We start from the raw sequence: 16,900 nt of genomic DNA on the forward strand, positions 1-16,900 counted from the left end.
AAGAGCCATCCAGCCTAATCCCACTTTCCAGCTCTAGGTCCGTAACCCTGCAGGTTACAGCACCTCAAGTGCACATCCAAGTACTTTTTAAACATGGTGAGGGTTTCTGCCTCTGCCACCCTTTCAGGCAGTGAGTTCCAGACCCCCACCACCCTCTGGGTGAGGAAATTTCGCCTCAAATCTCCTCTAAACCTCCCCCCAATGACTTTAAATTTTGTTGACCCCTCTGCTAAGGGAAATCATAGGCAGTTCCTCGGAATCAAGGAAGAATTGCTACCACTCTAAAAGTGAGGTCTTAAGTGACTGAACAGTCCAATACGGGAATTACAGTCTCTGTCACAGGTGGGTCAGACTGTCCCTACAGTCGTAAGGGAAATGGATCCTTCCTATTCACTCTATCTAGGCCCCTCATAATTTTATACACCTCAATTAAATCTCCCCTCAGCCTCCTCTGTTCCAAAGAAAGCAAACCCAGCCTATCTAATCTTACCTCCTAGCTAAAATTCTCCAGTCCAGGCAAATTCTCGTAAATCTCCTCTGTACCCTCTCCACTGCAATCACATCCTTCCTGTAATACGGTGACCAGAGCTGCACGCAGTACTCCAGCTGTGGCCTAACCAGTGTTTCACACAGTTCGAGCATAACCTCCCTGCTCTTATAATCTATGACTCGGGTAATAAAGTATTCCATATGCCTTCTTAACCACCTTATCTATCTGTCCTGCTACCTTCAGGGATCTGTGAACATGCACTCACAGGTCCCTTTGTTCCTCTACATTTCTCAGTGTCCTACCATTTAATGTGTATTCCCTTTCCTGTTAGCTCTCCTCAAATGTATTACCTCACACTTCTCAGGAGTGAATTCCCTTTGCCACTGTTTTGCCCGCCTGACCAGTCCATTGATATCTTCCTGCAGTCTACAGCTTTCTTCTTCATTATCACACAGCCAATTTTAGTATCATCTACAAATTTCTAATCATGCCCCATTCAAATCATTGAAATATACCACAAAAAGCAAGGGACCCAGCAGTGAGCCCTGCAGAACCCCACTGGAAATAGCCTTCCAGTCACAAAAATACTCATCAACTATTACCCTTTGTTTCCTGCCTTTGCCCTGGATCCCATGGGCTTTTACTTTCGTGACCAGTCTGTCATGTGGGACTTTATCAAAAGCCTTGCTAAAATCCATATACACTACATCGTACACACCGCCCTCATCGACCCTCTTGGTTACCACCTCAAAAAATTTAAATCAAGTTAGTCAGACATGACCGTTCCTTAATAAATTCATGCTGACTGTCCCTGATTAATCCATGTCTTTCTAAATGAAGATTTATCCTGTCCCTCAGGACTTTTTCTAAGAATTTTCCCACCATCGAGGTTAAGCTGACTAGCCTGTAATAACTCGGTCTATCCCTTTCCCCCTTTTTAAACAAAGATACCATGTTAGCTGTCCTCCAGTCCTCTGGCACCACACCTGTAGTCAGGGAGGTTTGGAAAATGATGGTCAGAGCCTCTGCTATTTCCTCTTTTGCTTCTCTTAACAGTCTGGGATACATTTCATCCGGGCCTGGGGATTTATCCACTTTCAAAGCTGCTAAACCCCTAAATACTTCCTCTCTCACTATGTTTATCTCGTCTAATATATCTCTCACACCTCCTCCCCGATTGCAATGTCTGCATCGCCCCTCTCTTTTGTGAAAACAGATGCAAAGTATTCATCATCATCATCGGCAGTCCCTCGTGGTCGAGGATGACTTGCTTCCACACTAAAAATGAGTACTTAGGTGACTGATGAACGCTTTTTAAACAGTGGAAGATGCCTGTGCGTGAATTCTTCTAACGTGGGGTGGCCGATGCAAAGTATTCATTAAAAACCTTACCCACGTCTTCTGCCTCCACACACAGATTACCTTCATGCTCTCGAATAGGCCCCACTCTCTCTTTAGTTATCCTCTTGCTCTTAATGTATTTATAAAACATCTTTGGGTTTTCCATGCCAAAATCATTTCATGCTCGCCCTTTGCTTTGCTAATTTCCTTTTTCATTTCACCTCTGCACATCCTATACTCCTCTGGAGTTTCTACAGTATTGAGCCCTCAGCATCGGTCATAAGCCTCCCTTTTGTTTTTTATCCAGTCCTATTGCAGTTGTGCAGACATCCCATGGGGTGACGTGTCAGTCAGTCACCGACAGTGATGGTGAACTGTACTGAGTGCTCCTGGTTCTCGTCAAAAAAGCACTCTCATTCCATTGAACTTTATTTTAAGTTTTTAATTTGGACTAGGATGTACAGAACAAGAACAAATTTGGGTAGGGGGAGACCAATTAACACTTAGAAAATAAAGGAAGCCTTACATTTACATAGCTCCTTTCATGACCTCAGGACATCTCAAACCGCTTTACAGCCAATGAAGTACTTTTGGAGTGTAGTCACTGTTGTAATGCAGGAGACGCAGCAGTCAATTTGCGCACAGCAAGCTCCCACAAACAGCAATGTGATAAATGACAATATAATGTTTTTTAGTGAAGTTGATTGAAGGATAAATATTGGCCAGGACACCGGGGAGAACTCCCCTGCTCTTCTTCGAAACAGTGCCATGGGATCTTTTACACCCACCCGAGAGAGCAGGCGGGGCCTCGGACGACTCACTATGAAATGAAACGCCCCTTGGGAATCTGAGTAAACATGCACCACTTTGGACCTGGCTGATATTTCCCCAGTGACAGCATCGTTTCCTGTGATCACAATCTGTGTAAAAGCAATCCTAACCGCAACACTGTAAGCAAAGGGTTAATCAGGCTGCCCCGAAGCCCACTACTGCTGGTGGCCTCTCTTCATAGTGTGGCAACGTTAACCTTTAACCTTTGCTTGTTCGGTCAATTTAGACACAGTGAACACTGGACCAAGGCTGCCCTCGAAGCAGTGGTCAGTTTACTCAGCAAACCTAAAGGCATCCCAGTGCAGACTGATTGAGGTGTTTAAGGGAACTTTGATCGTGTGTGTGAAACCAAAAGGTTAACCTCTGGGGTGACATAATCCTTGTTAGTCGGGGTTCTGGAGAAGCAAGAGACTGACTGGTCTGGATTGGCACCAAATCAAAAACACACTCAAAGGTGCAACAGCAGAAACCATCCATCAGATGGCAAAGTAAGGAGTCTCGTTAACACAACGGGAAAACAACTTACGCAGTAAGTAAAACTCAAATTATTGATCAGGGGACAAGCTGATTAAGATTCACCTTATATGTGGTTGTAAATTAAGTTTTGTGTAATCCTAATAGCGAAACATGTAGATTGTCACATCGAGGGGGAAGAGAAAGGTATAAGCGGTGTGCATTTGTACAGATACCAAGGATTTATTAGTTGAGGCATGGACCACAAGAGCTTGAACTGTATAAAACACTGGATAGGCCGCAGCTGGAGTACTGTGTGCAGTTCTGGTCACCGCATTACAGGAAGATTGCACTGGAAAGGGTGCAGAGGAGATTTCCAAGAATATTGCCTGGAATGAAGAATTTTGGCTCTGGGGAAAGATTGGAGATGCTGAGTCTGTTTTCTTTGGAACAGATGAGGCTGAGGGGAGACCTGACTGAGGTGTATAAAATTATGAGGGCCCTAGATAGTGGTCAGAAAGGACCTGTTTGCCTTGACAGAGGGGTCAACAACCAGGGGGCATAGATTTAAAGTAATTGGGGGGGGGGTGGCTTAGAGGGGATTTGAGGGGAAATGTCTTCACCCAGAGGGTGGTGGGGGTCTGGAACTCACTGCCTGAAAGGGTGGTAGAGGCAGAAACCCTCAACACATTTAAAAAGTACTTGGATAGGCACCTGAAGTGCCGTAACCTGCAGGGTTACGGACCAGGAGCTGAAAAATGAGATTAGGCTGGATAGCTCTTGGTCGGCCGGCACGGACACGATGGGCCGAAATGGCCTCCTTCCGTGCTGTAAATTTCTATGATTCCACAAGGTGTGATCAGCCTATACACTGAGCTCGGAGCTGTGACATGTATCAGTCCCCGGCTAAAGCAGCAAGCTTCAGTTATACATGCTGCCTTTAAGTGTCTATTTAAGGACTACTGCAAGTGCTGCAAGCTTAATAAATCTCTGGCACCTGACTTTCAATGTTTAAGAACCTGACTGATTTAAGGAGTGAATTATAAATAAGATGCACTTCTTGATCAATGCTCTTTTTGTCATTTTCTGCCATTTTTAAACAGAACCTCTTGCCCTCAGCCGGTTTTCAGATTCGTACCTTCAGACAGTCCACATTGTTCTCAATGAAGGTGTAAAGATCTCTGGCAACGCTTGATCGAGAATTCATTCTCGAGTACTTCTCCAAAACCTTGTAAAGTTGCCCTGTGGGAAAAGCAGCAGAATGAGTGCCAGCGCGAGTGGATCCTGATTACATTACAGCCCAACCAGCTCGAGAAACTGCACATCTTTCTCATTTCATTACACCCCACCTCTCCTGAAGGCTTGCTGGGGTACAATCCCAAGGGTGTTAGTTGCAGCCTCCCTTCCCTGGACCAGTGCTTGATCTGTGCATGGACAGGAAGTGTTGGCAGTATATTCAATTGGGTGGGGCTTCACATATGAACTTGATTCTACCTTTAACATGTCTGTCTATCCATACACACATGCACACACACACACCCACACCCCCCACCCACGGTTAGGAACTAAATATTCCAGGAAACTATAGACCAGTTAGCCGAACATCTGTCGTTGGGAAAATGCTGGAGTCCATTATTAAGGAAGCAGTCGCAGGACATTGGGAAAAGCATAATTCAATCAAGCAGAGTCAGCATGGTTTATTGAAAGAGAAATCATGTTTGACAAATTTGTTGAAGTTCTTTGAGGATGTAACGAGCAGGGTGGATAAGGGGGAACCAGTGGATGTGGTGTATTTGGATTTCCAGAAGGCATTCGATAAGGTTACACATAGGAGGTTACTGCACAAGATAAAAGTTCATGGGGTTGGGGGTAATATATTAGCATGGATAGGGGATTGGCTAACTAACAGAAAACAGAGAGTCGGGATAAATGGGTCATTTTCTGGTTGACAAACAGTAACTAATGGGGTGCCATAAGGATTGGTGCTGGGTCCTCAACTATTTATAATCTATATTAATGACTAGGATGAAGGGACCGAGTGTAATGTAGCCAAGTTTGCTGCTAATACAAAGATGGATGGGAAAGCAAATTGTGAGGAGGACACAAACAAATCTGCAAAGGGATATAGACAGGCTAAGTGAGTGGGCAAAAAATTTGGCAGATGGAGTATAATGTGGGAAAGTGTGAGGTTATCCACTTTGGCAGAAATAATAGAAAAGCAAATTATAATTTCAATGTAGAAAAATTGCAAAGTGTTGCAGTACAGAGAGACCTGGTTAATATGCAGGTACAGCAAGTAATCAGGAAGGCAAATGGAATGTTGGTCTTTATTGCAAGGGGGATAGAGTATAAAAGCAGAGAAGTCCTGCTACAACTGCACAGGGTATTGGTGAGGCCACACCTGGAATACTGCGTACAGTTTTGGTCTCCATATTTAAGGAAGGATATACTTGCATTGTAGGCTGTTCAGAGAAGGTTCACTAAGTTGATTCCGGAGATGAGGGGATTGACTTGAGGATAGGTTGGGCCTATACTCATCGGACTTCAGAAGAATGAGAGGTGATTTTATTAAAACATATAAGATAATGAGGGGGCTCAACAAGGTGGGTGCAGAGAGGATATTTCCACTCATAGGGGAACCTAAAACTTGGGACATAGTCTTAGAATAAGGGGCTGCCCATTTAAAACTGAGGTGAGGAGGAATTTCTTCTCTCAGTGGGTTGTAAATCTGTGTAATTCTCTGGCCCAGAGAGCTGTGGAGGCTGGGTCATTGAATATATTTAAGGTGGAGATAAGACAGATTTTTGAGCGATAAGGGAGCGAAGGGTTATGGGGAGCGGACAGGGAAGTGGAGCTGAGCCCATGATCAGATCAGCCATGATCTTATTGAATGGCGGAGCAGGCTCGAGGGGCCAAATGGCCGACTCCTGCTCCTATTTCTTATGTTCTTATGATACTTAACTTTTAGAAGAGATAGGCAAAATGGAAAAGGAGGAGGGGTATCCCTGATAATAAAGGATGGGATAAAGACAGTCGAGAGAAAGGATATTAGCCCTGAAAATCGAGAAGTAGAATCTGTTTGGGTGGAGCTAAGAAATAGCAAGTTGCAGCAAACATCGGTGCAAGTTGTTTATAGGCCCTAATGTAATGCATGTTATAAGTCATAATATTAGAAGTGCATGTAACAAAGATAATTCAATAATCATGGGAAACTTTTATCTACATATAGACTGGGCAAATTTGCAGTAATAGTGTGGAGAACAAATTCATGGAATATATACAAGATAGTTTTCTAGATCAGTATGTTGAGAAACCAACCAGGGAACAAGTTACTTAGATCTAGTATTGTGCAATGAGAAAAGGTTCATTAATAAGATTGTAGTAAAGGGGCCTTTAGGGAGGAGTGACCATAATATGATGGAATTTTCTCTTGAGTTTGAAAATGATTTAGTTAAATCCAAAACTAGAGTCTTAAATCTAAACGAAGCAAACTATGTGGGTATGAGGGGCGAGTTGGCTAAGGCAGATTGGGAAACTACATTAAAAGGTATGACGGTAGACAAGCAATTAGCATTTAAATAATTAATATATAATTCACAACAAACATATATTCCTTTAAGGCACAAAAACCCCACAGGAAAAGTGGTCCAACTGTGGCTAACAAGAGAAGTTAAAGTTGGTATTAGATCAAAGGAAGAGGCTTATAATGTTACCAAAAATAGCAGTAAGCCTGAGGATTGGGAGGATTTTAGAATTCAGCAAAAGAGGACCAAGAAATTGATAAAGAAAGGGAAAATAGAATATGAGAGTAAACTAGCGAGATACATAAAATCAGACTTTAAAAACTTCTACAGCTATGTAAAAAGGAAAAGATTAGCGAAAGTAAATGTGGGTCCCCTACAGGCTGAGACAGGAGAAATTATAATGGGGAATAAGGAAATGGCAGAGAAATTAAACAAATACTTTGTGTCCGTCTTCACGGAAGAAGACACGAAAAACCTTCCAGTAATAATGGAGAACCAAGGGTCTAGCGAGAATGAGGAACTGAAACAAATTAGAATTAGTAAAAAAAATGGTACTGGGGAAATTAATGGGACTGAAAGCTGATAAATCCCCTGGGGACCTGATGGCCTACATCATAGGGTTTTGAAAGAGGTGGCTATAGAGATAGTGGATGCATTGGTTGTCATCTTCCAAAATTCCATAGATTCTCAAACAGTTCCCGCAGATTGGAAGGTAGCAAATGTAACCCCACTATTTAAGAAAGGAGGGAGAGAGAAAATGGGGAACTGCAGACCAGTTAGCCTGACATCAGTAGCAGGGAAAATGCTAGAATCTATTATGAAGGACGTGGTAACAGGGCACTTAGAAAATAGTAATAGGATTGGGCAGAGTCAACACGGATTTATAAAAGGGAAATCGTGTTGGGAAAATCTGTTGGTTGTAACTAGTAGAATCGATAAGGGGGAACCAGTGGATATGTGTAATTGGATTTTCAGAAGGCAGGGTAGATGCAGGGAGGATGTTTCCTCTGTCATAGGAATGTAGAACCAGGGGTCACAATCTCAGAATGAGGGGTCGGCCATTTAGGACTGAGATAAGGAGGAATTCCTTCACTCACAGGATGATGAATCTTTGGAATTCTCCAACCCAGAGGGCTGTGGAGGCTCAGTATTTGAGTATATTCAAGACAGAGATCAACAGAGTTTTGGATATTAAGGGAATCAAGGGATATGGGGATAGTGCAGGAAAGTGGAGTTGAGGTAGAAGATCAGCCATGGTCTCACTGAATGGCGGAGCAGGCTCGAGGGGCTGAATGGCCGACTCCTGCTCCTAATTCTGATGTTCTTACACACACATCCCCTCTTCCCCCACACACAACACCCCCCACCACACCACCACCCAACCCCCCACCATCCCTCCCACCTCCATCCCCTCCCCACGCACACACCCACATCCCTCCCACCCCTGCCATCCAATGATTTCGGCCAAAAAGTGCGTGGTCATCAGGCAAGGGGAGGATCAGACACAGCTGTGATGCCCCCACAGTCAAAGAGCCGACTGACTGCTACTCTCTCGGCTCGCGTATGGACTCCTAAATGGCGGTGATCTCCAGCTCAAGTTTGCTCCTTCAGGAGTGGGGAGCGGGGAATTGTATTAAACATTTCTATCTTCAGCCAAGGAATTGCTGGTGTCCCAGACCTCACACCATACACTCCATGTTCTAGTTTGATTGGTACTTACCCACTGTGACATGTTTCATTTTCAAAAACGTATACATTTCCTTTATGCTTCTCTCCAAGCCCCTGTCCCCAAACGTATAATATACTACGTCCCTGTGTGCCTGAGAGGCTGCCATGATCTGGAGGAGAGCTGTGGAAAGAAATCAGAATTTCAGAGTCAGAATAATTTCAAGGAGGCTGCGAGGCAGATCACATGCAGTGCTTCCACTCCAATCCTGCTTTTGCTCTGTATCTCCACAGTCTTCCTTTTCAAATCCTGAATCCAATTCCCGGTTAAACGATGTGTGGGAACCCTGCTACAACAGCCACGTGTGGCAAAATGCTCCGGGCTCGAATAACACTCTATGATCAAAAGTTCTCCTAACCCTGGAGCAGGTGCCCTCTCAGTTTGTCAGTCTGGGGAAGCAGCGTGTCACAGTTTACCAGTGACGAGCCGAGGGCCATTTTACGTTAAAGGCCCTACATAAATGGCCGTTTCTAGAACTGTTCCCAAGGATGGAAACGCCAGGGCCTTTGTCTCTGGTGGATTTTTATTTTCCATTCAGGCCACAGCAGAGGATTTGCAGCCAAGATTTGGCTTCTCTGGTCATCATCTCATTGCTGTTTGTGGGAGCTTGCTGTGCGCAAATTGGCTGCTGCATTTCTCACATTACAACAGTGACCATACGTCACAAATACTTCCTTGGCTGTAAAGCGTTTTGAGACGTCCAGTGGGCATGAAAGGCGCTATATAAATGCAAGTCTTCGGCTGCCTGAGGAAGAGTGTTGAAGATCAGTCCCTCAAATCTGCCACCAAGCTCATGGTCTACAGGGCTGTAGTAATACCCGCCCTTCTGTATGGCTCAGAGACATGGACCATGTACAGTCAACACCTCAAGTCGCTGGAGAAATACCACCAACGATGTCTCCGCAAGATCCTACAAATTCCCTGGGAGGACAGACGCACCAATGTTAGCGTCCTTGACCAGGCCAACATCCCCAGCATTGAAATACTGACCACATTTGATCAGCTCCGCTGGGCAGGCCACATTCCCCGCATGCCAGACATGAGACTCCCAAAACAAGCGCTCTACTCGGAACTCCTTCACAGTAAACAAGCCAAAGGTGGGCAGAGGAAACGTTACAGGGACACCCTCAAAGCCTCCCTGATAAAGTGCGACATCCCCACCGACACCTGGGAGTCCCTGGCCAAAGACTGCCCTAAGTGGAGGAAGTGCATCTGGGAGGGCGCTGAGCACCTCGAGTGCCATCGCCGAGAGCATGCAGAAATCAAGCGCAGGCAGCGGAAAGAGCGTGCGGCAAACCAGTCCCACCCACCCTCTCCCTCAACGACTGTCTGTCCCACCTGTGACTCTCGTATTGGACTGTTCAGCTACCTAAGGACTCATTTTAAGAGTGGAAGCAAGTCTTCCTGATGACTTCCTTTTTTCTTCCTGGGCTTCAAAGCCTCCAAGTTCCTCCAGGTGGCAGTGCTGAGCTCAGCACTTTCTAACTCAGTTGCTCCCCCTGCAGCAACGTGCCAGTACTACACCTGCAATATTTGCCCAACTTGTAAAACTCACATGGTCTTGTACTCCACCCGAGGTGCTCATTTTACTAACAGTAGCTTATCAACCAACCTTTTAGCTTTGCATCCCCTTTGTAAGCTCCACAGCCCCAGTTGCCCGTGGCAATGGCTGAATGCTGCCTGTCTGGTATCACACGGCATGAGAATCCACAGTATGCCTTTAGAGGAGAGCACAGCGTTAAAGGGAACCGCGGCTGGGACCGACACTCAAAGCCCCCACCGTGCCGCCCCACTCAGCCACCCCGCGGGATTTCACCTAAGCGGTCAGTTTTCACCTGTGAACACAGCTATTTGCCACGGGTGGGCATCATCGACTTTACCCAGCCTGGCTTCCACACACATTATCCAGCAGGACTCACTGGATCTGAGTCAGGAGTAGGAACCCGGGATCCCTCCCTAACCCAGGCACACAGAAGGCTAATCACTGCAGCCACCATGTTGCCCTTGCTAGGACCAGATAACTCCGCACACCCAGGAATCCAACCAGGGATCTCTGGGGTCAGGTTCCGCGGCAGTGGGTATAACAGCAATGACTGGGACAGCCCCAAGCCACACCAGAGAATAAAGGTGCAGGAAACCAAAATCAATTCCACAATCTTACCCGTGACCAGCGATTACAAAGTATGGGCTCAATTTTCCCCAGTGCTTTGCACTGTTTTTTTGGAGCAGGCACCTTTTTTTGGCCTAAGTTGACCACAGTTTCCCCGATCAATTTGCACCAGCGTAACTCAGTTAGTTAGTTTTCTTTTTTTAGGTACGCGCCTTTTTTCCCCAGCCAGTTTGGCCAGCTGAGAGTTACTCCAGTTCTTCTTAGGCCAACATATGTGTCCTGTACAGAAAAACCTTCTGGAGAGGTAAGGGCATCGGCCCAGGTAAGGGCAACAGATGTCCGGACAGCAGCAGCAGGAAAGATAGGAGAGAGGGCGTAAGAGGGGTGGTGGGGGTGGGGAGGGGAAGCCTTTCGAGTATAGTTAGGTGCAGGACCGGGAGGGAGGAGGCCCTTCGGCCTGGGCTAGGGGAGCTGACCGAGAGGCCCTTCGATCTAGGCTAGGGGTGGGGGAGCGGACAGGGAAGGAGGAGGCCCTTCGGCCTGGGTTAGGGGCGGGGGAGCGGACCGGGAAGCCCTTCGGCCTGGGCTAGGGGTGGGGGAGCGGACTGGGAGGGAGGAGGCCCTTTGTCCTGGGTTAGGCGGGGGGAGCGGACCGGGAAGCCCTTCGGCCTGGGCTAGGGGTGGGGGAGTGGACCGGGAGGGAGGAGGCCCTTTGTCCTGGGCTAGGGGAGCTGACCGGGAAGCCCTTCGGCCTAGGCTAGGGGCGGGGGAGCGGACCGGGAGGGAGGTGGCCCTTTGTCCTGGGCTACTTGCAGAAAGTTTCAAGCAGGGGGCAGCACCCCCGGTCACCTCGATGTGTGACGGAGATCAGAACGGGGCAAACGAGAGAGAAGATTAGCGGACAGATCCAAGCAAGTTGCAACTTCTCAGACTACAACACAAAAGCAAAATCCTGCAGATGCTGGAATCTGGAATAAAAACAGAAAATGCTGGAAATCTCAGCGGGTCAGGCAGCATCTGTGGAGAGGAAGCAGAGTTAACGTTTCGGGTCGATGACCCTTCCTCAGAACTGGAGTGTTCGGAATGAACAGGTTCTTAACAAGCACTGAGAGGGGGAGGGGAGGATAGAAGAAAGGGGAAAGTCTGTGATAGGTGGAAGGCAGGAGAGATGAGAGAGACACAAGGGATGATGGGCTGACTCACGATGGTAATGGCAGTAGTTAGAAAAAGATGAGTCTAGACAGGATGTGAATGGTGGAATAAATGCCAGCTACCATTGGAGACAGAGAGAAAAAAATACAGAAGGTGGTGGGGGGGGCGGGGTTTGAGTTGATAGGCAGCTCGACAATCGGTCTCTGGCTGTGTAGCCATCAGGAGCTGGTCAGGTGCAGGTCGGAGGTCAGGCCGGCTGCAAGATGCACAAGACCCAAGTCTGCAGGGGCCGAATGCAGTTTTAGCTCCGAATAAAATTGTTCATCTTTCCATCAACTATGGACTTCAATGAATCCTGAAACTTAACACCACACGAGGTGAAGTAACGCAGTAACTCTCCCTCCGCCAGCCTGCCTGGCTTTACTCAGTGATTCCCTGAAGCCCTGTGATTAAGATCTGGAGAGAATCCATGGGCTGCTCGCTCTGTACAGTGGGACTGTGTGGCTTCCTGCTCACCTTTATGCACGTACTTTGCATCCACTTCAAGCTGTGTGAGCGTGGCTGGTGGTCATTCACCGGGTTCTGCTCTCGGGGCTTACCTTATTCAGCTCCCTGTCCAAATACACGGCTTCGTACTGTTCCCTGGGGTTCCGAAAGTTCACAGCATCAATGGCCACTATCTGGGTACTGCGTCTCAGCCAGGAATCCCTGCAAAAATGGAAATGGGATGAATATTTCTGTTGGTAATATTCACTCTCCCCTCCCCAAGGAAATACTGTGGCAAGGCTGGTGATCTATTTAGATGGTGACAATAAACTTAATTCCCACAGCGACTGAAATACTGCCAATCTGCCAGAACAAATGACACGATGGACATCAAGTGCCCCTTCTTTTCACAGTCCGTGTACAATTTGGCCTTTCACAGACGTGGTATCTCTCCCCGCTCTCCCGAAGGCTGTGACTCCCGCCATGGACTGTTCGAGGGAGTTGACCAACCTCGCTGGCAATTCCCTCTGGGGTCGAGTGTAATCCAGGAGATTAGTCTAACGCAGCTCAATTCTACGAGCTTTTATTTAGGGCTTGTGTCTTCTGCAATTATCTCGCTATCTTCACATTATGCAAACCGGCCAGTTCTTATCTCAATCAGCACTTCTCCCACTGCACAGACCCGGGCATGTTTTTTGATAACTTTAAAAAAAAACTATTTTGGGGTCAAGTCATGTAAAGTCATCATCATAGGCAGTCCCTCGGAGTCGAGGAAGACTTGCTTCCACTCTAAAAGTGAGTTCTCAGGTGACTGTACAGTCCAATACGGGAATTACAGTCTCTGTCACAGGTGGGACAGACAGTGGTTGAAGGGAAGGGTGGGTGGGACTGGTTTGCTGCACGCTCCTTCCGCTGCCTGCGCTTGGTTTCTGCATGCTCTCGGCGATGAGACTCGAGGTGCTCAATGCCCTCCCGGATGCTCTCCCTCCACTTAGGGCGGTCTTTGGCCAGGGACTCCCAGGTGTCGGTGGGGATGTTGCACTTTACCAAGGAGGCTTTGAGGGTGTCTTTGAAACGTTTCCTCTGCCCACCTGGGGCTCGCTTGCCGTGAAGGAGTTCCGAGTACAGCACTTGCTTTGGGAGTCTCGAGTCAGGCATGTGAACAATGTGGCCTGCCCAACGGAGTTGGTCGAGTGTGGTCAGTGCTTCGATGCTGGGGATGTTGGCCTGGTCGAGGACGCTAATGTTGGTGCGTCTGTCCTCCCAGGGGATTTGTAGGATCTTGCAGAGGCAGCGCTGGTGGTATTTCTCCAGCGATTTGAGGTGTCTACTGCACATGGTCCACGTCTCTGAGCCATATAGGAGGGCGGGTATCACTACAGCCCTGTAGACCATGAGCTTGATGCCAGATTTGAGGGCCTGATCCTCGAACACTCTCTTCCTCAGGCGGCCAAAGGCCGTGCTGGCGCACTGGAGGCGGTGTTGGACCTCGTCGTCAATGTCTACCCTTGCTGGTAGTATGCTCCCGAGGTATGGAAAATGGTCCACGTTGTCCAAGGCCGTGCCATGGATTTTGATGACCAGGGAGCAGTGCTGTGTGGCAGGGTCAGGTTGGTGGAAGACCTTTGTCTTACGGATGGCCTATGCTTTTGTACACCTCAGTGAAGGTGTTGACGATGGCTTGGAGCTTGGCCTCTGAATGTGCGTAGGGGCAACCGTTATCCGCATACTGTAGTTCAACGACAGAGGTTGGGACAGTCTTGGTTCTCGCCTGGAGACGACAACGGTTGAATCTATAGTTTCGTTACACTCCAGCTGGGAGCTTGTTGAATGTGAGGTGGAGCATGGCAGCGAGGAAGATCGAGAAGAGCATTGGCACGATGATGTAGCCCTCCTTGACCCCGGTCCGGACGTGGATTGGGTCTGTGATGGATCCGTTGGTCAGGGTCGCGGCCTGCATGTCATCATGGAGCAGGCGGAGGATGACGACAAACTTTTGGGGGCAGCCGAAACAGAGGAGGATGCTCCATAGTCCCTCTCGGTTGACAGTGTCAAAGGCCTTTGTGAGGTCAAAGGCGGCCATGTACAAGGGTTAGTGCTGTTCCCTGCATTTTTCTAGCAGTTGTCACGCAGTGAAGATCATGTCCATTGTGCCCCTTATGGGCAGAACCGCACTGTGACTCCGGGAGGAGCTCCTCAGCCACAGGGAGAAGATAATTGAGGAAGATTCTAGCGATGACTTTCCCAGTGACCGACAGCAGGGAGATTCCTCTGTAGTTACCGCAGTCAAGACTTGTCTCCTTTTTGAAGATGGTCACAATTGCGGTGCATGCTCTCCTCCTTCCAGAGAGAGATGAGGTCATGTCCCCCGATGTCATGTCCATGATGAGGCAGGTGGTTGTGAGCCTGGTGGATGAACCGGTAATGTGTAGTGTGGTTGTTAAACCTTTGCTGATAAACCAACTAGTTCATAATAGCAATGTGTTGCTATGAATTCTTCAGCGAAGAACCCATGAAGCAAAGACATTACAGTGTTGATCCATTTGTGGTGGTGTTGTTTGCTGGGGGGGGGGGGGGGGGATGTTGGCCAGGACACTGGGTGAATGTCCCGCTGTTCTACAAATAATGACATGGGATCTTTAACATCCACTGGAAAAGGCTGGTGGCACTTAAGGCAGCTGGGACTTTGTGCCCACAGCCTCAGCATGCCCAGACGACAATTCTTCTAACTGAGCCAAGCTGCCACTGTCGGGTGCCTGGAACCCCCTCCCTAAAGCTCCCCGCCTCCCTACCGCTCTTTCCTCCTTCAAATCACTCCTTAAACCTACCTCTTTGACCGAGCTTTTGGTCATTTGCCCAAATTTCTACTAATGTGGCTCGGTGTCAAATTTCTTATCTCACAATACTCCTGTGAAGCACCTTGGGACGTTTCACTACGTTAAAGGCGCTATATAAATACAAGTTGTTGTTGTTTCTCTGAAAGGCCACCATCACCAGCGGGAGTAGGAAACGTGCTCAGACGTGCCAATGGCCAACTCACAATCCCTGTTTCAGGCAATTTGTTGCTCTAAGTATCAACAGGCTGAGGGCTCCCGACACCCCTGCACCATGCTCTCTCCCGGAACGGACTGTCACTCGCCTTAGAGTTGCATCGTGGTAAGATCCCTGCCATCTGTAGGAGTCGCTGTATCCTTGGTGTTTACTGTAACGCTCTGCTCCTGAAAATCACATCAATAGTCTCAGTGCAACTTCTCTGCATTCGATCGCGCTCGTTGCCTGCGCTCTCTCCCACCGCCCACTCTCTGCTCAGAGTCTCAGGTGGTCACCCACTCTGCACCAGGGGCTGAGCCTGGAAATGCAGCCCTGGGTGCTCACGGACAGACGGGAGGATCGCGGGGATTCATTGTCCATTCCGCTTCCCCAGCCTTCCCTGTGTGTTACTGCCATCTCCCCCTCTGCCTGTGGGGGCGGTGGGGACAGTTTTACAGAGGGACACTGGCCCTCCAAGACTTCATCCAATTGACCATTCTTTAGGTATGAATGCCATCAGTGAGTATAGGCACACTATCTGACTGTGGAGGGCATCACAGTCCAATCCAGTTCCAAGGTAATGTCGAGCCAACACGCACAAGAACATACTTCCAGCAGGGGTGGTGTAGTACTTAGGACACTGGACTGGCAATCCGGTTAGGACATTGGATTAGTAATCCAGTTAGTAATCCGGTTCGAAAACTGGACCAGTAATCCGGTTGGGACACTGCACTAGTAATCTGGTTAGGTCCATACTAGTAATGCGATTAGGACACTGGACTAGCTATCCCGGTTGGAACAGTGGATTAGTAATCCGGTTAGGACACTGGACTAGTAATCCGGTTAGGACACTGGACTGGTAATGCGGTTAGGCCTGGACTGGTAATCTGGAGAAAGCAAGTTCAAATAAGAGTTTGACAATTTTAATTCAGTTTAAAATATTTGGAAATGAAAGCGCGTGTCAGTGAAAGTGACCATGACATGTTGGATTGCTATAAAACTCATCTGCTTCACTGATGTCACTTTAGGGAAGAAGTCGTGCCACCCTTACCCGGTCTGGGCCGAGATGTGACTTTAGTCCCACAGTAACGTGGTTGACTGAAGTGACCCACCGAGCAGTTCAGTTGTGCAGGGTAACTTGGGATGGGCAGTAAATGGCAGGGGGGGTTAAGTGATTGGACAGTAAGTGGCAGATGGATTATAATATGTGGATGTGTGAGGTTAATCACGTTGGTAGGAAGAATATTTTTTTAAATGTTGAGAGACTATTAAATGTTGGTGTTCAGAGAGATGTGGGGTGTCCTTGTGCAGGAAACAGAATGTTAGTGTGCAGGTACAACAAGCAATTAGAAAGGCAAATGGCATGTTGGCCTTTATTACTAGAGGGTTGGAGTACAAGAGTAAGGAAGTCTTGCTACAGTTGGTGAGAACGCACCTGGAGTATTGCGCACAGTTTGAGTCGTCTTATCTGAGGAAGCAGAGACTTGCCTTGGAGGCGGTGCAACAAAGATTCACTGGGATGAGAGGGCTGTCCTATGAGGAGAGATTGAGTAAACTGGGCCTATACTCTCCGGGGTTTAGAAGAATGAGGTGTGATCACATTGAAACATATAAGGTTCGGAGGGGGATTGACAGGTAGATGCTGAGAGGTTGTTTCCAATGGTTGGAGAGTCAAGAACCAGGGGTCACAGTCTCAGGATAAGGGGTCGGTCATTTAGGACTGAGATGAGAAGGAATTTCTTCACTCAGAGGGTGGT

The 16,900-nt window shown here is 47.8% G+C and overlaps 1 protein-coding gene across 1 annotated transcript in view; it reads right to left on the reverse strand.

Annotated features, from left to right (window-relative positions):
* LOC139235053 (poly(ADP-ribose) glycohydrolase-like) overlaps positions 1-16,900 on the reverse strand; it is a 204,819-nt gene that overhangs the window by 8,713 nt on the left and 179,206 nt on the right. The window contains exons 13-17 of the mRNA XM_070866176.1: positions 15,253-15,331; positions 12,227-12,335; positions 9,978-10,083; positions 8,360-8,488; positions 4,254-4,357 (exon numbers count right to left, since the gene is read on the reverse strand). Of these exons, the coding sequence (XP_070722277.1) occupies positions 4,254-4,357; positions 8,360-8,488; positions 9,978-10,083; positions 12,227-12,335; positions 15,253-15,331 (527 nt within the window). The remainder of the gene's footprint in view (positions 1-4,253; positions 4,358-8,359; positions 8,489-9,977; positions 10,084-12,226; positions 12,336-15,252; positions 15,332-16,900) is intronic.

Source organism: Pristiophorus japonicus, chromosome 22, assembly GCF_044704955.1.
Source record: "Pristiophorus japonicus isolate sPriJap1 chromosome 22, sPriJap1.hap1, whole genome shotgun sequence".
NCBI lineage: Eukaryota > Metazoa > Chordata > Chondrichthyes > Pristiophoridae > Pristiophorus > Pristiophorus japonicus.